Source organism: Pelodiscus sinensis, chromosome 14, assembly GCF_052426305.1.
Source record: "Pelodiscus sinensis isolate ZL-2025 chromosome 14, ASM5242630v1, whole genome shotgun sequence".
NCBI classification, from domain to species: domain Eukaryota; kingdom Metazoa; phylum Chordata; order Testudines; family Trionychidae; genus Pelodiscus; species Pelodiscus sinensis.
The window spans coordinates 21192786-21214557 of NC_143065.1; the positions used below are offsets into that span (position 1 = coordinate 21192786).

The 21772-nt window shown below is 41.9% G+C and overlaps 2 protein-coding genes across 12 annotated transcripts in view; both read left to right on the top strand.

Annotated features, from left to right (window-relative positions):
- MYO5A (myosin VA) overlaps positions 1-5220 on the top strand; it is a 186419-nt gene extending 181199 nt beyond the window's left edge. For all 10 annotated transcript variants that reach the window (XM_075897261.2, XM_089782019.1, XM_089782021.1 and 7 more), the window contains 2 exons: positions 369-449; positions 1713-5220. In XM_075897261.2, coding sequence (XP_075753376.2) covers positions 369-449; positions 1713-1865 — 234 coding nt within the window. In that variant the 3' untranslated portion in view covers positions 1866-5220. The remainder of the gene's footprint in view (positions 1-368; positions 450-1712) is intronic.
- A 3176-nt stretch (positions 5221-8396) lies between these two features.
- MYO5C (myosin VC) overlaps positions 8397-21772 on the top strand; it is a 73049-nt gene continuing 59673 nt past the window's right edge. For both annotated transcript variants that reach the window (XM_075897256.2, XM_075897258.2), the window contains exons 1-3: positions 8397-8527; positions 17062-17172; positions 21442-21607. In XM_075897256.2, the coding sequence (XP_075753371.2) occupies positions 8501-8527; positions 17062-17172; positions 21442-21607 (304 nt within the window). In that variant the 5' untranslated portion in view covers positions 8397-8500. The remainder of the gene's footprint in view (positions 8528-17061; positions 17173-21441; positions 21608-21772) is intronic.

Below are 21772 nucleotides of genomic sequence, written 5' to 3' on the forward strand. Positions count from 1 at the left end.
ATCCATCAACCTTTAATACCCCTCCCTTCCCCCCCCCCCTCCCCCGCTCTAACATTAGCTGATCAATTCCATGTAGCTGTCATGGAAGAAGTAGGGTTTATCGGTGTGCCAGGATCAGCTGTTTAATAATATTATACATGTTGACTTAGGTCTGTTTATTTTAAATGTGTGTCTGAATTTCTTATATCATTTAGCTATTTCTTAAATGAATAAGAAAATTCCTAATAAATTGATTTTAAAAAAAAAAACCCTAACCAGAACTTATCAAGAACTAATTTAGAACAGTATTTCTAAATGTTAAGAATAGGGTGCATATATATTTAAATCACTCATAAACTAAAATGAAGAATTCTTGTTTTTCTTCACAGATTGTAAAAGTTTTGAATTTGTATACTCCAGTTAATGAGTTTGAAGAAAGGGTCTTGGTATCATTTATACGTACGATACAGGTGAGACTGTTTTTGCACCACACATTGTTCAGTTAGTTCTACAAGAACATATAAGCAAGCCTAATGGGGGGAGGGATAGTTCAGTGGTTTGAGCATTGGTCTGCTAAACCCAGGGTTGTCAGTTCAATCCTTGTGGAGGCCATTTGGGGCAAAAATTTGTCAGGAATGGTACTTGGTCCTGCTGTGAAGGCAGGGACTGGACTCAATGACTTTTCAAGGTCCTTTCCAAATCTAGGAGAGAGGCAATCTCCATTAATTTAAACAGGTATTGTCATAAAATGCAGTGTGATATTCAAAGTAAAAAGTAAGCTTGTCCAGCACATTTCTGTTTCTTCTTCTGTAATACAAATTTGATGTTGAGACATTTATGTTTATTGTAGATGATCACAATTTGTGTTACTATTCACATATTTCAAATAATTTAGACTTTTAAAACTTTCTATCCCTGTTAATTTTAAAAATGAATTCTATATGCCTGATTTTCAGAAGTTGACATAATTTTCTATCTCTATTTGTGCACACTCCATTATGCCCGCTTTTCAGTATTCACTTTTAAATGCAGGTGCTAAAATTTGTTCACACAAACCCCATTGGTTCAAATTGTTTGCACAGGAAAGATCAATTTGAGATTGCTTTGAAATCTAAATCATACATGTCAGAAGTTCTTAATTTGGAAAATATGATGAGAATGAAGAATTTTGAAAATTCTGGGGGAAACTGGCTAATTCATTTTTTAAAATTATTTTTTAAAGTTGCACTTCCTGGTATCTACTAAGGGAACAGTAACATTGATAAGGGAGATCAGCAAGATAAAACCGAAACAAAACAAATAGATCATTTTGCATATTTGTTGAAGCAGTACCATTAACATCTGCTGGACACAGGTCCTCTATAGAAAATCTAAATGTCTCTTCAGATTTTGTTATGAAAAAAAGGTGTGTACAACTGTTACAAAAGGTCCCAATCAAGCTGCCAAATACATTTATATATATTCTGTACTTACTGGCGTTGAAAGATTTAGTATGACAAGCTTAAAAAAATTCTTACTTTTAACAAAAACTCAGGTTTTCTCTTTAATATTTTCTTTCTCAAGAGAATGTTTAAAGCCCACAAAGTAGTGATAACTGAAGATCAAATATAACTGATTATAAGCTTCCATGGTTTTTTTTATAAAGCATGGTACTAAACTGAAATGCTACATGATTATTTTTTATCTGCCTTTGTTGCGAGATGAAGTATTAACCGATTTCTTATCTTTTGTAGATGCGTTTACGAGACAGGAAAGACTCCCCTCAGCTGCTAATGGATGCTAAACACATCTTTCCTGTTACTTTTCCATTTAATCCATCCTCTCTTGCATTAGAAACCATTCAAATTCCAGCCAGCTTGGGCCTAGCATTCATCTCACGTGTTTGAACCAAGGATGAACTTGTCAGCTATTGACAATAAGTCCATTGCCTGAAATCTGAATCCATTAACATATAGTGAGCCACTGAAAATACGTTTTTGAGAGGACAGTACTATATATTCCCAGATTTTTAGTATGAGTAGCTGGAAATCTACATAACCATACCACAACTGGAAGGCTGGTAGAAACATGTGCATTTGTATAGGCCATTATTTTCATGTAGACACAGTACTGATTGTTAGGTTTCCTGAATATGAATATGGGGCTTGGGCAAAAATTGTGTCTTCAGATGCCTAGAAACATTTTTAGATCTTTAGTAACATATTTAAATAGTGTACATTTAAAATCCATACACACTCTTCTCATAAGGAAAGACTGATAAGGACAGATGCAATACTTTAAGCAGAGGACTAAAAGTAAGGCATTGTGTAGTAGAATACATCGTCATGTAGAAACCTGTTTGTCCATTACAGTTTTTGACAATTTAAACATAGCAAACTGGCAATATATAAAATAATTTGTTAAACAGCTTCCTTATTTATGTCAGCCCTGACATAAATTATGAAGTATTATTAAAGTCTTTTGGCTTACGATGCGGTATAACATAGGTGTTCATTTGTTAGGACTGTGGTTTACTAAGCATATTAAACTGCTGCTGAGTATTGTGTTCTTTAAAATATATGACTGTATCCTTTATTAGGCACTAAAATAAGAGAGTTCACTTTTTATTATCAACTTTGTTTACAATCCAGTGCAATCCGTTCCTTTAACTGGATTTATGCAAATGTCAACAAATATCACCTGGAAAGGAAAAATGGTAACTAAGCACAAGTAGCAGCACACTGGAAGTTAGATTATCGTTTTCTTTAAAAGTTTACTAAAATATTTGTCTTGTGATAAAATGAACAAAAGTCAGTCATGATTATAACATTTATTTCACATTTTTGTAGTTGGTCAGGGTTTTTCCTTTGTCCAATTTTAGTCCCCGGAAAAGGCATTGTATTTTTTCAATATCATCCATTGTATATCTTTTTCAGTATCATCCATGGTACTCTTTAAGATGTATTTTCAAAATACCTAGAAGGAAAGGGGAAATTCCTTCAGTAGGCCAATACCTTTATTATTCTATCTATTGACTCTAGGAAATATACAACAAACACTGACTAGGAAGGGAGTAATTAAAATTATGCAATTTGTGAATCTATCCACATAGTTCATAAACCTATTTAACAAAAGGGTTATTTCATGCTAGAAAAATACTTTTAAAAAATCTATAAAGTGTTCTGTAAGATCCAGAATACACAATGACAAATTACAGTTGTTTTAACCACTGTACTTCCAATCAGAAAGAATATTTCCTCTTGTTACTCCTCAGATTTGCTCCACTGTGGAATTTTTATTTCAGAATACACAACAGTTAAGTCAGATGCCTTGGTCAACACTCTGTTTCTGAATTTTAAAATACTGTCAGTGATGTATAGAGCAAATATACATGTGAAAAAGTTATGCATTACAAAATTGTAGTGTGCAATATTTTAATGTATCGTGCAAATTAGCAACTTAGCATGAACATTTGTTTCTTTAAAAGATCAGAAAAATATTCTGGATGTATACTTTTACAATGTTCTGGTACTAGTCAATTCCCTTGCAAACCTGCAGAATAATTTTGCTATCAAGTGAGCTGACCAATACATTTCAGTTTTATTTGAGATGTAAACATGCACCTTATGTATGGTGACTGATAATATGTATAATAAAGAGAAAGCTAGATCTTTTGTCAGTACCATTTTGAAATGCTCATGCCTTTTTATTTTCAAAAGTGTATGCCCATTTTTTGTGTTTGACAGCTCACTACTGATACATTCAGGTACCTACAAGTAAGCATTGCATATTTAATTTGGATGATCTTTGTTAAATTATTTAAATTATTTTCATATGCAAAGTAAACCAAAAGCACTTCATCCAAATATGTTTGTTACTTTATCTCTGAGGACAAGGATAATATATACTGGCTCCAAACACAGTATAATTTAATATGGTGGGGTATACTAATCTTTCAAAATTTCAGGAAGTACTGCACTTGTTAATATTTCATGAAAAACCCTGATATTGAGTAAGAGTGTAAGAGCAGGAAATAGGTGAAAACATTTAGAAAAATAGAAACTTTTTTTCTCCTCTTTAATAAAAACTGGCACAACAGTATATTTATACTGTAGATCAGAACATATATTTACTACTTAAACACAATTATGAAAATTTGTTTAAAAAATTTTGTTTTTAAAATTTGTTTACCTGTATAAAGCCTTACTCTGTCTGTTTCCTTAAAGTAGTAGTTTGTTGTTTATAGGTATTATTCTTAAACTCACTGGGTTTGAGTAGTGTTACATTTGTATCACATTAAAAGTGTATGCTGCTTCACATGTTTTGAAGGAAAATATTTCTAAGTTGAAGTAGATGTGTACTTGGTAATTCATCTGAGGATTTACACAACAGTATTTTGCGTGTGCTTTTCAGCAGTAAGAATTTTAATGTTGATTTATGATATAAAATATTTATCTTTTTAGGTTTAAAGTCTCTAAATAACTACAGAAAAAAACGTAAACATCTTTTAACAACTTATTTTTTCCTTTGAATCATGGTAATGCTCTTTTAATGTGGACATAACTTTTATATTTTAATTTATTATCTATTGGTATAGTAGATTCTGTTGGATGCTGGACATTATTAATTTGTCAATGTCCCCTTTGACATATATGACCATTCTAAAAATGTTGCACAAGAATTACCTCATTGAGTTAGGTATAGTTTTAGACCAGGGATTATTTTGCTCTGCCTTTTGCAACATAATCTTCTATCCAAATTTTAACAAATTGCTACCCAGGCTTGAATCTAGATAGAACTTGAATGTGCTTAAATAATTTTGCTTTATTAAAATATGATAAAGCTAGTCGACCAAATTAGACCAAATTAAAAAGATAGGGTATACGTCATCTTTGAAAAGTTGTTTTTTTAATCCGTTAACAGTTGCTCCATATCTGGAAACACCAGCATTTGAAAGCTGAAGGACTACATCATCTAGGATGTAAAATTGAACACATTTCAAAATACCATACAGGAATTCTGAGAATTACTTTTGTTTAAGATGCTGATAATTCATCTGATTAAATAAATACCTGTAAACAGGTTTTCACTTTATACCACCATGGTACATTAATGAAAATCAAAACAATATCAGAAAGACATACGCTTTGAAATGTAGTAGTGTCTGATGTTGTACTTAGTAAATGTGTGCATCATAAACACTGTATCCTATTAGCTGTCACTGAAAAATGTCCAAATAAAAAACAACTCTACAGCTGTTAATTCTGTTGTTGTTTTTGTTTTGTTGTGAATAATTAAAGTACAGATATTCAAATGAGGTCCAATCCAACCTCCATGGAAGCCATCAGCAATCTTTCTATTGACTTGAAATGGCGGTTGATTCATGTCCATGTTGTAAATATATGAGTGTCTTTTATTTTACAGAAAGCAATTCTGTCAGTATGTTAACATGCTACTATTTCTAAGTGCACAGAAAACAAATGATAATAATTAAAAAAAGAAAACTAAGGTTGAAAATTAAACGAAAACATGGACTTTTGTACCCTGAACATTCTAAAACATTAATTTACAAGAGAGAGGAGCAGACTCTTGAACAGGCCTGGGCAAAATAAGACTCGAGAGCCGAATCCGGCCCGCCAAGCCACCGGATCTGGCCCACGGATACTGTGGGGGAACCCCAAGCAGGCTTCCCTGCTTGCCTTGCCCACCTGCACGCCACTCAGAAATGTAGCCGTGGGACGGTTTCACTTTAAAAACTGAGCCCGGAGGGAAGGCGGCAAGGCTTTAGGAGTTTCAATAACAGGCAGCCACATAGCACAAGGGGCTCCTAGTTATTCACAGAGCACATAGCTGTGGCCTGTGCAGGGACGGGGCAGGCAGGGAGGCTGATTCAGGAACGGGCCGATGGCTGCTAAGTCCCTGGCCACGGCCTCCCTTTGGCACCCCAGCCTCTCCCATCCCCAGCCCTCTGTCCCCCTTACTCCATATACTCAAATCCTCTGCTCCTTTCCCACAACCATACCCCTTCCCAAATCTGGCACCCAGTCTCCTGCCCCAGATCACAGTCCCCTCCTGCCCTAGCTCACAACCCAAACCCCTGCTCCTTCTCCTGTACCCCAATTCCCTGCGCTAGGTCATAATCCAACCCCCTGCACCTTAGTCCAGTGCGCCAGGTCTCAACTGCCATCTTCACCCAAACTCCCTCCCTTCTGCACCTAACCTCCATCCCAGACCATGCACCTCCTCCATTAATATGGAAGAGTGTGGCCCTCGACCACTTTCCAAATTCTTGGAGTGACCCCTGTCAAGAAGTATTGCCCACCCCTGCTCTTTAACATACTTCTGCAGCATCAAAAACCAAATTGGGGTGTTCTTTGTGGGACTTCAATATCTTAAAGACCTTAGTGTATCCGACCAACTGTGATGCTCCTGGAGATTCCCTAGGCTGTGAATAAGCCTTGTCACTGACTGCTAGGGGTCAACTCCCCAATCCCAATAGCTATGGGCAATACAACCACTCCCCATTCAGGTCCATCTCCCTCTCTACAGGGTAGTGATAGATTCACTCGGGCCCTCCAAGTGTCCCTATGGTCTGAGCAACCCCTGGTCCACTGAGTACTCACTGAATTCATATAACCTGCTGCTCCCAAAGAGCCAGTTCCTGCCGGCTTACCATTTTCGCCTCAGGATCATCACTCTGGTTAACACGCACCACTTGGATGTGTTTGCAGTGAAAACAAAAGTTTATTTAACAACATACAGAGCTTCAAGAAGTAGCAAGTTAAATTACTGGAAACAAATGGTTGCATGTCAAATAAAATAAAATACATTTTAGAACATACTTCAGTAATTATTATCATATCTCACATTGCTCATCAGCATTCCTCAGCCAGGTAGGCTTGTGGTCCCTTTTTCAAGAAATACTCTTGTCTTAAGTGAAGAATAATATCACACTAGTTTTGATCTTTATTTATAAACCAGCTCCTTTGCTGCTGTGTGTTCTTCTATTGATTTTGCAATTTCATGTCACTTTTGTAACTTTGATGAGTTGGTGGCTTCATATGAGAGAGTCTTCTTTATCTGTAGAGCACCTAGAAAAAGAAGTGTTCACTTCCCCCATCTATACAGTAACTTTTTATAAGTTATATTTATAATCCTAGGGAAATCATTCACATTCAGAGCTTTTTTTCCCTACAGCTCTGAAAAAAAATTCAGGGAGGGGACTTCTCTCCTCCCCTAGGAAAACTCTGCAATCTGTAGCATCCCGTCAATTACAGAAACACCAAACCATATTAGACCACATCTAGACTGGGGATTTGCCCCAATTGCAGCCACTGATATAGCTGCACCAATGAGCCCATTAGTACTGATAGTAAGCCAATATTTATTCCCATTGCTAGACATCAGGGTAAGCTATTGGTGCTGATTACAACTTTTCTTGATTGTCTTTGGGATACACCAGAGCAAATATGTTGGTGATTGGCCATAGACTGAGAATTTGCCTCAATTCCAGCAAAATAGATAGTGCCTTAGCTACAACTTTATTCAATCAGGCAGGGGTGTTGATCATCTTTGAACAACATCTTGGGCGCAAACTGTATGGACACCTCTCTTCTGGTTTTCCAGCCCAGTTTAGGAGCACCATGTTAACCACTATTCCAGCTAACACATGGAAATCTGCACCACAAGGGTCAATCTACGGTAAAACATTTTGCTTCTCCAAAGTGCAACACTATTGCATACCCAGTCCCTTGCACGTGCTCTAGCCCTACTGGGGCAATGTTCCCTGTAATCTCTGGGCTGGGACAACCACCCAGGAGAGAGACAAATGTGGTCCAGCTGATTAGCAGAGTGTCCACAGTCAGTAGCATGGGTTTCTACAAGTGGTACACATTTGCACATGCCTCAGTGCAAATAAAACTGATTCCACACATGGATAGAAAATATTATTAGAGGGACATAGGTTGGACCATGGTCCATGCAGGCAGACTCCATCCCCACTAAGTGTACTGGTGAGAAAGGGACCTAGATCTGACCTATTTGTATAGGTGGGGGCGCTGAGAGAGCCCTGGAACCAAACTCATCCCTCAAACAATGGGAGGGATAGCTCAGTGGTTTGATCATTGGCCTCCTAAACCCAAGGTTGTGTGTTCAGTCCTTGTGGAGGCCGTTTAGGGATTTGGGGCAAAAATTTGTCAGGGGTGGTACTTGGTCCTGCTGTGGAGGCAGGGGAGTGGACTCAATGACCTTTCAAGGGCCCTTCCAGTTCTAGGAGATTAATTTTAAGTGGCTCCCATTGTAGCAGGGTGACAGTTTGTGACCCATTGGGGAAAGCCCGAGGCAGGGAAGCGGCCCCTGCCCCCGGGTGTGTGTGAGGCAGGCGGGGGAGGGGGCTAGTCTCGGTCCTGGGGGAGGCTGAGGTCCAGTGGCAGCTCGGCTCCACCCCGCGCGGGCGGGACACACCTGGCGCGCCGCCCCCGCCCGGGAGCTGCCAGCTGCGGAGCGAGCCCGGCTCCTTCCCCGCGCGCGGAGCAGCGGCCCCATGGCGCTGGCCGAGCTCTACACCCAGGTGAGCCCGACTGGGCTGCGGAGCCCCCGCCGCGCCGCCCCTCCCCTGCCCCGCGGGCCCCGGGCTCCCTGGCGCACCTGCCGCGCTGGGGACGGGCGGAGGGGAAAGCTCCGGCGCGGGCAGGACGAGCCGGATGTGTCTGGGCCACCGAGACCGCTCGGGGCTGGGGGGCTGCGGGGGCAGGCGGCCCGGTTTAGGGGTGCGGGGCTGATCTGCCCCCTGGCTTGGAGCAGTGATTACAAACACATGGGGGTTGGTTTGCTTCCATCATCATTGTCCCCCCCCCCCGAAATTGTCCCCGCGCCCCTCACTGGGGTGATACTTTGCGTCGGGGCACAGAGCAAAAGTTCCGCCTTGCCAGCCCCAACCCGTCAGAGACAAGATTAGCCCGTCTCCTCCCCCCCCCTCCCATGGGATGAAAAGCAAAACCACTCCCCTTCGGGGTCTTTGGCTCTGCCTCCTGTTCTTTTGTGCGAGCTTTTCTCTACACCTATGATGGCTGGAAAAGTAGGAGGAAATCCTGGTCCTTTTGAAGTCCATGGGAAGTTTTCTATTGACTTCAGTGGAGCCAGAATTCTTTCCTCCTCTCTTCTCTCCCCCTACCCCCTCATTTTTGAACGAAAGCTAAAGTTCTCATGTACTCACGGGGCTCCAGGAACTGAGGCATTAAGAAAAGCAGCAAATATAGTGAGATTTTCCCAGAAATTAATGCACCCTGAATTTATGGGAGGTTGTTGAGATAAAAAAGGTTAAAGAAGAAATCATTGGGGTTTTTTCCCCCAGTCACGATTTTCACCCAATAACTAGCTATGGTTCTACTTCTATCCTGGAACAGTATAGGGCTAGCAGTAATCTGTTAATTCTATAAAAATTATTTCAAATGAAACTGGTAAAATAAGGATATAGCATCACTTAGAAAGGGTCTGATTATTCTGTCTGGATGATGCTTCAAGTTTGGCTGCCTGCAGAATTGCTTTAATAAATAAACCCAAACATTTACACAATTGTATAGGGCTTCAACTAAGCAATAATAATGAAACAGAAGTGAAAGACTTTTATGAATCATGAGATCTGGCTTCTGTTCCCACTAAAGTGAGGTTTGGCAAAGTCACTCCACTTCCCTGTGCTTTCCTTTCCCCATCTGTAAACATTATCCTCCTTTCTAATCTGCTTTATATCTAGAGAAAAGTACTCTGCAAGTGCTGAGTGTTTATTATCATTATGATCATGTTACATTTGCATACTGTGGGGTCAGTTCTCAGGTCCAGTGGAGTTTGCTTTGCCCTGGAGACAGCAAGTAGAACAGAAATCTAGGAGATCCAGTTTTGTAAGGATTTACCTCTTCCCCATATGAAGGAATCCTTGGCTGAAACTTCCTGGCTACCTGTGCATGAGCCATGAAATTTCACCTAAGGATTCTTCCTAGGGCTACCAGTGCATGAGTCACACAAGTATATTACTGACCAAGGGTGGTAGTGGGCTAGGAAACTGGGTTTTATGTGGCCAATTGTCTGATCCTGTATGGAAAATTCTCTCTTCCTAATACAGAGCTGTACCTGCTTATGTTGATGTGATAAATTTGGAGTAACTCCATTGCAGCCAACAGAATTGCTCTAAATTCTCATAATTTTAAACATAAGCAGGTTTTGACCTCCCTAGATCATTAAATATTGATAACTCTTTCCTTCCAAGTGGTGTATAATACATTATACTGAAAAGCTATAGCTAAATGTTTTTGTAACAGTTTTCAGTGGGCTAATGAGGAGGCTTAAATATCACAAGATAAATTATTTTTGAATGTTTGGTTATTTTCCAATCAGTCTCTATAGAAAGATCTTTAACCTGGCTATATCAGGAGCTCTGGATATTTCTACTTAGCCCATGTTTATTTACTTGTTACATTGTTAAGGTTAAAAAAAGAATAAGACTTAATATTTGATGACACTTTTTAAATATTCAGTTGATTTAGTAAAGCAGACACATAAGTGTTTGCAAAATAAGGCCAACAGCCATAGATAAGACAAATACAGTAGGAAGCCAATGGAAGCTTTAGCTTAGAATATTCATTCAGTCCCTCGCTCCCCTCAGCCACTTCAGGGCCAGGTAGAAGTGCACCTTTCCGCATATCTAAAACATATCGTGTTAGTCTTTAGCTTTATCCATGCTATAATCCAGCACCATTTGTTAAAAAAAATCATATTTTTATTTGTTGTTGTTAAAAATAGCACATATTTTATTTGTTATTCAGACTATGAACATCAACAACAAAAAGTGTGGTAGCCAGATATGTATAGACAATTCTAACAGCATAACTAATGAGACAAAATATAATAATCCTCTAAGGAGTAGCATAAAGGTAATATCAGAATAGAGTGCAATAGGACACATAAGAATGCAATTAACATTTTTATGTAATTTGAAAAAGAAAAGTTAATACACAGTTTCTGAACAATATTTAATCTCTTCATGTTTCAGTACAGAATAGAAGAATTATAGATTGATTACATACAGTCAGAAGAGAAACTTTAGGTTGAAGTCACTTTGGCCAGAAACACTGATATATACAGTGGTGTATATTTTAATTTGTTTGATCATGTTAATGCAATTCATTCCAAGGATATACAGTGTATCAGATATCATATATGTGAATTAAAGTAAAACTAAGTAGGCTTTAAAATTCCAAAGGTGGCATTATGGGAGAGGGCTTTTATTTGACACTTGTGATATTGAGGGGGGAAGAGGAGGAAGAGGGAGTGTATAAGGTATTGTTTATGCAGAGGTGGCAACAAGCAAAACCTGTCATTCAGACAATTCTGACAAACACTTTGAAATGCAGAATATCAGCTCTCATCTTTGAGATAATCTTTAAATATAATTGGTCATTGATGAATGTAAAGGGGAAATTTATTCTTCTAAATGTAAACTGAATTTTTTATATTATTTACTTCCTGTTTCTCCCTGTCTCTCTAATGTCATGGTAAATAATGAACTTTCTGTTTAAATAACCAGGGTAAACATTGTGCCTGCATATTACTAATTTATAATTGAGTATCTCTGTTTTACCATAATACATACTACGTTTAGATCTCTGGATTGACTGTATTTATTCATTATATTTCTTTCACATAAGGAATTCTTTCTGAGTGGCTAAAATTATTTTTGAGAGGTTATAAGAACAAACTCTATCGTAGTCTCTAGCATGGTGTCATGCAGGCGGGGGAAGAATGGGTGTAGCTTTAAAAGAGAATAAGTAAACTCTCTATGTTTACTTGTAAGGTAGGGTTCAATTAAACCAGCCTGAAGCTGGCTGGTTACATTTACCAATGGAGGCACCTAGAAATGCAGGGTCATTTTCTGAAATGTAGTTACTTTGGTCACATTTTTTCCCCTTTACATGAGTAAGCACAGTTTAGTCTCTCACGTATGATCTCACAAGAACTAGGCTAGACTGTTTGCTTATGATACTATTGGTCTGATTAAAATAACATTTATTAATATGCTTGTTATAGCATATATAAATATGCATGCAACAAATATCTTAAATACCCATGAATTCAGCATATATAGCAAAGATAAAAAGCAAAGTCTAGTTTAGTATTTCAAGACAAGGACATAGTTACAATTTCTTCTTCCTATATCTTATCAAATAACTTTTATTTTGGTATAAAATGTATTGGTAACTTGATTTGGGGGTTATCTTTGATTACCTAAGCAAAAATATTTTCACGACTGTGGTTTGTAATTGCTTGGGAAAGGCCATTGTGACTTTTCATATTTTCTGAATAACATGCAAAATGTTCCTTATTTTGAGGGCATCATCAGATGGACTGTGATGAAGGGCATTGGAAATCTTGAATGGTGTTAACTGACTGATGTGTGCAATACCATCAAGATTCTTGATGATGGTTAAGGGTCAAATTTGGCAGGAAGTGGTTGGAAGGAAAGATGGTGGTATTCCTCTGAGCTTCACCCACAAAATAAGCTTTGCCCCATGCGAGTCACCAAAATAAGATGCTACTCACAAGATTCTGCAGACACTCAAAATATTGTAGTTTCCATGAGACTCCTTGAGTTTGCTCCTTGTTTATTGGGATTCAGTATGTCCATACATTCTGGTAGTCTCTTGGATACCACCTGATGAGAGGAAAAGAAGTCTCAAGCACCAGTGTTCCCTGCAAGCTGAGTGCTTGGGTGGCTGCCCAGGAGAAATACAAATACCACTCAGGTTGATTAACAGAGCACCAGCAGCATGCATTTCTACTGGTGGTGCATATCCACACAAGCTTTGATGCACATAACAAAATATGTTCCACACATGGATGGAAAAAATAGAGAGAATACTGTCAAACCCCATCTATTTTTGGCTACTAAAGATGCAGATCTGTGACCCTCCCTTTCTTTAAATGATAATCAATGGGCATCTGAGTGAACACTTCACTGAGATGAATGGAGACCTTCACTGAGATGAATGGAGCACTACACAGAGATATTTTTCCAGGTTCTCTACAAATTTATCTCTTCTTCATTTACTCTCAGTTCACATTGTTGAGGTTTTCTTTGGCAGCATAAAAGCGAGATAATTACCTTTTTAAAAAACTGAAATTGTGAGAGCAAATAAGTGGCTACAAAGAAGTCCTTGCACTACATATAGTCTCATACCAGCTATTCCTGAGACCTGGAAAAGTGACTTGAAAAGGGGAAAATTCAGACCTTTGAAAAAATATATCACAGAGAAGCAAAAATGGTGTCAGACCGTCATTATACCTTGTGGCCCACCTTTTAGAGAGTATTCCCATTAGTGGTCCTTTGAAAGTTTGGATGCCTCTAAAACAGCTTGGAACTTAGAAAGTATTCAACCCACCTGGCTCTCCTAAGGGTCACAGCTACAAAAGAGGAGGGAAAAAAAGGAATGCACAAACAGTGGGAAATAAATGGCCTGGGCACATGGCAACTATGCAGCCAAACCACTCTATCCAGAGTTGCAGGAGGAAAAAAGTATCAGGATAATGTTGGTCCTATTGAAGTCAATGAAGTTTTACCACTGAGTTCAGAATATCAAAGTTGTAATCAGTGTTGATCCTTATTCAAATTCATACAGTTATATTGATTTTCAACATTTGCATTTGGTTTCCCCTGGGGAAATCTAATGGTCATGTATGGTGGCCTATTAAAATAAAGGGTAATCCTTGTATTATTTCTCTTTTTTAAGCTGCGAGACAGGGTGGGTGGTCTTTAAAGGCAAAAAGCACAGCGTGCGGTTCAACCTGTCTGCACACCGAAACACTCTGATCTGGCAACATCCAGACCACGGATGTTCCAGGACCAGAGTGTCCTGGTAGAGGGCTGGCAGCTGGGCTCCACATAGCTGGGCTCCCTGGCTCACAGCCGGGAGCCCAGCGCACTGCAGTCGGATTGCCCAGCAGGACCAGGGGAGCCTGGTGTGCAGCAGTGGGGCTGCCCAGTAGGGTAGGAGACCAGAACACTGGGATCTGGGCTCGAGTTGGGCTGCCCCAGCTTAGCTGGAAAGGGGGGGGGAGCGAGCCGGAATGCTGGTCCAGGGGTGGGGGAGTTGGTAGCGGGGAAGCCAGATAGACCTCCCCTGTTCTGACAAAATCCCTCATCTGGGACCGAGGGTGCTAGATCAGGGAGGTCCAACCTGTAGAAAATGGACAAATCTGCTGCAGGATATAAATATAGGAGCTCCCATTGGCTTCAATGGAAGTTTTATCCTGTGGCAGGAAAATAGAACCCCAAGAACCTATTTTTGTCACTGCCACATAGCTTCTTGAGATAAAACTTTTCTCGGTCTCAGTTATCCCATTTATAAAAGGAGCTTGATGATCCCTACCCTAGAGGCATCTTTTGAGACTCTATTCTTTTAGGGTGTATTTAAACTCGAAAGAAGATACGCAATTTGCTCTATGCAAATTGCATATCTTAACTTGATTGAATTTAGAAATAGAGTATTTTGAAATTTGGCATGTCTACACAGCACCACATTTTGAAATAATGCACTACCTGCTGCAAGGGGAGAGAACCTCCAGCCTTGTGAACAGGGTTCAGCTCATGGGGGGAAGAAACGGCTCCATGCACTGCAACTCTCCCTCCCCCCGGCTGAAGGTTTTCCCCACTGCTCCCATTGGTTGGAACCATGGCCAATGGGAGCAGTGGGGAATGGTGCCTGGGAGTAATGGGGTGTGTGAAGCCAGGTAAGTGCCCCCATTCCCCTCATGCTCAGACTCCCCACCCTACCTCACACACACACCCTACCACTGAGACCCCCATACCCCCACCCTGCTTCTGCCCTCTCCCTCTTGCCCAGATCTTGCACCTCCACCTCCTGCCCCAGACAACTGGCCCTTAGCCCACATCTGCACCCAACCTCCTGGCCAGACTACCCACTCTCAGCCCACTCCTGCACCCAACCTCCTGGCCAGTCCTCCCACCCAGTACCCCCACCCTCATCCCCTTATGCATCCCACCTCCCGCCCAAACCCTGCACCCCCATCCCTATTCCATTCCCCAGCAGTCCCCTCCTGCAAAATGATCCCCTCATTTGTGGCTTCACCCCAGAGCTTAGGGGGGGCCTGCAAAATCTACTAGCCCTGGCACCCCAAAAGAGTTAATCTGGCTCCTGAACCTCTGCCCTTCCTCTCCCCTTTCTCCCCCCTCCCCCCATGGTGCAAGGGGAGTGAGGTATCTCAGTTGGGGACCATATCAGTGAAAGTTGAGGGGAGGTTGTTGGGTTAGTTTGTGTGTTTGTTTGGGGTGGCAGTTCTTCTAACATTTATAGGGCCTGTGACTGGTTTTTCTGTGGGTCAGTGACCGTCATCCAAAAAAGGCTCCCCGCCCTGCGATAAGCAAAGTCCATGTTGAAATATTTTGTTTTGGACATAAATTAACATTTTACTGTATTTCAAATGAAGTTTGGTAAATGAACATGATAATGTTAAAGCGCTTAATCTGTTTAATGATTTTGATTGATAATATTTCCTTTCTTACCAGTTATATATGCCCTCTTACGTTATAGCAGCATATTTCCGTTTTTATGCTCCAGCAGCCTAATACGAATAATTTATTATTTAAGGTATGTAGAGATAGGTGAAGGCATTTTGTCATCATGGATGGTTGGCTGGGGGTCCATAGAAAGGTTTGTCTTGAGCAAGTTTAAGAACCACTGGTTTAGAGAGAGACAGAGTGTATATGTGCTGTAATGCTGGCAGCTGGACACACATCTTCCACTTTTGTTGTATAACTTAAGTTTTGTACTTTAAATGTGTGTTTATAGAGGAACATCTGTACTGCTTAGCCCTTAGACTCATGACTAAAGCATATTTAAGATATGCAGGTATCAAAACAGGTTGTTAAATGCTGCTAATATTTTGCACTGAAGTAGCAATGTTACTTTGAGGCACTCTGAACACTTCAATAAATATTAAATTTCACAATTTTTCTACAAAGAATTTTGTTTGTTTCTTTAAACACATAAAGCTATCCAGTTCTGCAGCACACATCAAGCCTTAGATGCTTTGAGGGTAGAATGTTTTCAGTCCGAGACTGAGCTAAAATGCTTAAAAGCGTGAAAGATTCCTGCTGAGCCAGATGGCCTTGTGTAAATAGGGAAACCAGCCAGCAGGCTTTGAAGTTGGTCTTCAGATACAGAAGAGATTATTCTGTGGAGCTCGTTCTTTAATCATATCAAAAGAAAAGTAATTATATAGGTGTTTTCTTTTGCAGAATTATAATAAAAGTAATTAAATAGGGTTGGTTTGTTTGGGGTTTTTTTTGCAAAATGTTTCCCAAGTTAAATCTCCCCTTACGTGGTTTTAAGGAGGTTATCATACAAATCCTACAGAATAAGATTCCTGGACTTAATACTTACATACTTGTAGTAGAGATATTTGTTCATCCTCCTTAGAATTTGAGCTTCTGCCATAAGCATGATTTTACTCTCTTATCATTGTTCATAAGTAAGAGTGCCAGAATTACCAGAGAGCAGCCTGGTATTCGCTCTGCTTCCTGCTATCTGTTCCAGCTTAACTTGAAACTCTGGTGAGCCAGTTCCTCTGAGACCTTTGGATAATTGAGGTTGTACTCTATACCTCTTTTTTACAAATTTTAAATTTTTTTCAACTGAATGGATATTTTCTTTTGAATTCTTTTGAATCTTTCTTTAAATTTTACTCAGGCTCTGGATTAATATGTTTTTAAATAAGATATGACACAGCAGAGCAACAAACTCTAGCAACAAATACAATAGTAAAAATTAGGGTTTGAAGCGTCAGAGATGAGTCACTCTATACTTTGACACTGAAAACATTACCATTTTTCCCTGTTAAAGCACAAGGAATTTGCCCATAGTAACACCAGAAGTCCATAGTGGAACCAGGAATAAAACTTAGAAGTTCTGCCTCCCAACCCTGTATTGTAACCATTTGATCACATTCAGAAAAATACTTGGAAAAATGTGTTTTAAGGTAGACAGTTCCATAAATAGCGTTAGAGTTAATGTTTATCTTGTTCTGCTGTTGTAGTACAACAGGGTTTGGATCCCTGACAGAGAAGAAGTTTGGCAGTCTGCTGAAATCACAAAGAACTACACAACAGGGGACCGCGTGCTTCACTTACTCTTAGAAGACGGAACCGTAAGAAAAAAATAACCTAGTTATTTCAATATTTAATGAAATGATGCAGGATCAGATTATTGCTCTGGGTAGTCCTGTATGCTGTTTTTACTGTGGCTAGTACCATATTCTTGGCTTTCTTGCAATCTTGGGATTTTTAGCAATGTAAAACTGTAAAAATGTATAGAGCTTAAGTCTATTATTCAGTGCTTGTCAGTGTACGCCCCAGTGCTCTGACAAGGAAAAATGGAGCTGTGCCAATTATGATGTTAGCTGAGGAGTTTGTCTGTAATTTTTTTGTAAACTCGTTGCGTTAGTACATGATTTGTAATAAATATTCAGTAGAACCACACTGTTGCGAACCTCTAATGTGCAACACTACTTTTTTCCAAAGTGCATCGTGAACACTTCCCCAGATTGAGAAATATATTGTATGTTCTTCTGATTTTATGAGTCCAGCTGTCTGAGGTACAAGTGGAACAGAACCTGAGACTTCTCAAACTTAGTGCATGAGCCTCTGCAGCATAAGCTAAGAGTCAGCTGGCTCTCATCTAAGGCTGTACTACACACTCATTCTTTCTCTCTGTAAGTGGTCTAAGTGCCGCTACATGGGACAGTGAACCACACCCAGTAGGTGTGTGGTTACATAAGGACAGAGATGGAAGTGAAGCACTCATCATCTTGGTATCTGTGCAGTTTATAAATTTGCTTATGTGAACACTAGGGCACCTGCACCCCCTGCGTACTACACTTGCCAACCCCCGTCTCGCTGGCTGCTTTCGTGGCCTATTAATCTTGTGCTGAGCCCAGATGCACTCTCCATGGCCCCAAGTCACTTGCACCCTTCTTTACTCCCACCTACTACACCCCTGGATGGGCCTCTCTGTCTAAATGCTCTCGGCCCACCTTGCCTGCTCATGCCCTTCAATCGCCAGCCAGCCCCCCTGCCCACACTCTTCTTGCTCCTGCCCCATCCGCCGATAAAATAGTCCATGGCCCACAGTCCATTCCCATCCTTCCATCCCTAGCCCCATATCTGTCCTCCATTCTACCTAACCCCCCCTTATCCACTCTGCCCATCCCCCTCCTGCCATTCCTACCCCCACTCCATTCCTACACCCACCCATCCTCTCTAACCCCTCCCCTTCCCCATCCCGCACTGCCTATTCCTACCTCCACCTTTCTTCCTCCATATTCCTACACCTCCATCCTTCCCTAATCCCTTCCCCTCTGCACCCCCACACTGCCCACCTCCTGCCTCCATTCCTATATCCCCCTCACTCCCACCATCCCCCCTTACCACCCTGCCCTTTCCCACATACACTCTTATCCCCTTTCCTCCCTCTCTACGCACACCCTATCCCTTCCCACAAACAGGCAAACTAACCAGCAAAAAAACCGCACTGGGCACATGCAGGAATTTCTGGGGAGGGGCTGCTCCAGGTGCTATGTCAGCCGGATCTGGGCAGCTGCCGGGAGAAAAGAGGCAGCGAAGGTGCCATTGCTGTGGTGCTGTGAAGTAGAAAAGGGGGATGTCTGTGGGCAGAGGAAATGTAAAGCAGGCAGAGAAAGAGGCTGGAGGGAGGGGCAGAGAGCGGGGGTTCCTTTGGGATGCCAGGTTGAGAAGGGGGGATGGGAGTCTGTGAGGGAGCAGGAGAGGGGCTGAGGACACACATGGAGGATGGAAAGAGGGCTGGGGGGCCATGTGGTGAGGGGGGGGGTCTCTGGGCATCACCATGCAGAGACAGGCACCCCTCCTCCCCGCTACCCTACCCCCCACTCAGCCAGGTTGGCAGCTGCGGTGAACACTCTTGGGCCTCCTGTTTGTGATGCCTCAGGGTTGCCACACTTCAGTGGCGGGTTCCACCGGGGTGGCTCGGTGCTGGTGTGGCCACTTGGGGTGCGGCAGAGGATGCGGTGGCAGGTGGCCGGTGACATAGAACCTACCTCTGTTCCCCATGTAAGTGGGCTGCACGCTGGGCCTCACAGCAGCTGAAGCAGCTCCCTGGGCCGGGGGTGCTGAGAGCACCCGCCGGGGAGGAGCATGGCCTTGTGGTCCTTGTCCCTGGGCAGCAAGCCAAAGCTCAGCCCGCCCTATGCACGTGGTCACTCACCAGAGGCAGCTGCTAGAAGGGGACATTGTGCAGTGGTTGCTTCTCCTGAGCAGGGTAGGGCCGGCCTTTACCATGAGGCGAACTAAGGCGGCCGCCTCAGGTACCAGACTTGGCGGGGGGGGGGGGAGGAAGGTGCCACTAGGACCGAGAGAATTGAGAACTTTCAAAGTTTTGGCCCAAGCGAGGAGGATGAGGGGAGTCATTTGAGCTCTGCCTCAGGTGCCAAAATGTTGTGGGCCAGCCCTGGAGCAGGGAGCTGCTAGGGATGGCTCAGCGCACACCCAAGCGCCTTCCCTCAGCCACCAGGCCCCACACTGCTTCCCCTGTGGGCCTGCTACCACACGGCTCCTCAGGCCCTCTGGCTGCTGGGAAGGCCCCCAACATCCCCAGATCTAACTGCAGCAGAGCCTCTACCTGGGCTCTCCCCTGCAAACAATGGTGGTGATACTGCCGCAGCTACATTCCCTGCGGCAAGCTGATCCAGAGCAGTGCCCAGGCTCTGGATGGAATCGCTCCCTGCCCTTGACGCTGTTCGGGGATCGGCAAAGCCACCTGGCAGCCTGACCTGGGCAGATTCCACCTCCCAAGGGGCCTGCCCATTCAGCTCTGGCTGCAGCATTTTAGGAGGTGGAATCTTCCCAGGTCAGGCTGCCAGGCAGCTTTGCCGGTCCCTGAACAGTGTCTGGGGCAGGGAGGCCGTGCGAGGGCGGAGCCTGTGGGATGCAGAGTGACGTGCTATTGTCCCACAAGATTTTTTTTATATATAGAGAGAGAGAGAGACAAGGAGATTACCATGTTTTTCTTTCCTTTCCCCATTTTGTAAGGACTGCTTTTTAAAAAAAGTGATACAGGCAATGTTATTGCAGGAAACATAGGTCTGAAAAATTGGGGGATGAGTTATGTTCTTTCAAAGGGAAAGTGGTCCAGAGTCATTCTAGGTGTCTGGTAAGTGAATTCTGGTTGCTTCCCTTGCACACGTGCCTTACTCTTCAGGGTGACAGTTCCATTGTTCCAACAGAATGAAGCTGTAATGCCAGGGCATGATCATAGAGAGCCCAGAGCTTAGCTTTGAAGATTAGGGTCCAGATTTTTTGCTCCAGCCAAGCTATGTTGTCACAGGACTTGATGAGGAAAGAAATGGCGACTTTATCTCATCTCTATGGTCCCTTTCTAGTCAAAGGCTTGTGATAAGTTAGAAAGATCTTTAGGGAGTAACTTAAGACAAGCTCCCTTTAGCCCCAACAGGCCATTCCGACAGCTGGGCAAAAGGACAGTCCAGCTACACTCACGATCCCTAAGTTACATTTGAACTACTGCAGAGTTCTTCTGATTACTTTAAATCTCTTGAGCTCTCTATTGATAGAAGTGGTATCATGTAAAAACACTTAGTATGTTTCAGTACAACATATTTCCCCTTTATTCGGCTCTGGTGAGGCCACATCTGGAGTATTGTGTCCAGTTCTGTGCCCCCCACTATAGAAAGGATATGGATGCATTGGAGAGGGTCCAGCAGAGGGCAACCAAAATGATTAGAGGGCTGGGGCACATGACCTATGAGGAGAGGCTGAGCGATTTGGGCTTATTTAGTCTGCAGAAGAGAAGAGCGAGGGGGGATTTGATAGCAGCCTTCAACTTCCTAAGGGAAGTTCCAAAGAGGATGAAGAGAGGCTGTTCTCAGTAGTGACGGATAGCAGAACAAGAAGCAATTGTCTCAAGTTACAGTGCGGGAGGTTTAGGTTGAATATTAGAAAAAACTGTTTCACTAGGAGGGTGGTGAAGCACTGGAATGGGTTACCTAAGGAGGTGGTGGAATCTCCATCCCTAGAGGTTTTTAAGTCTCAGCTTGACAAAGCCCTGGCTGGGTTGATTTAGTTGGGATTGGTCCTGCTTTGGGCAGAGGGCTGGACTTGATGACTCCTGAAGTCTCTTCCAGCCCTAAGATTCTACGATTCTATGATGACAGAGAAAGGATGTAAGCCTTTATTTTTTATGAAACATTGAGGGATCATGCAATCCTTGTGCAGTAAAATGACCATGGATTTGATTGGAAATTAACTGGTGTGCATGGAATGCAAGATCAGGTACTGATCCATCATCCATGCAACAGTTCAGACAAAAGTAGTCAAAAAGTTCAATATGTATTTACACCTGCGTGCCATGTAACTTTTATTGACAGGAATTGAATTACCCTGTAGATCCAGGACCTTTGCCACCTCTGCGAAATCCTGACATACTTGTTGGTGAAAATGACCTCACAGCACTTAGTTATCTCCATGAACCTGCTGTTCTACACAATCTTAAAGTTCGTTTTGTGGAGTCGAAACTTATCTACACTTATAGTGGTACGTAAAGACAAACCTGGAGTCTGGGGTAAATTATTAAACTAAAATTTTTAAATCTTTGCCACTGAAAATACAATGGGATCTGAATGATGTTTTTGTGATGTTTTACTTGATGCCAAGAAAATGAATGAATGAATGAATGAATGAATGAATGAATGAATGAAT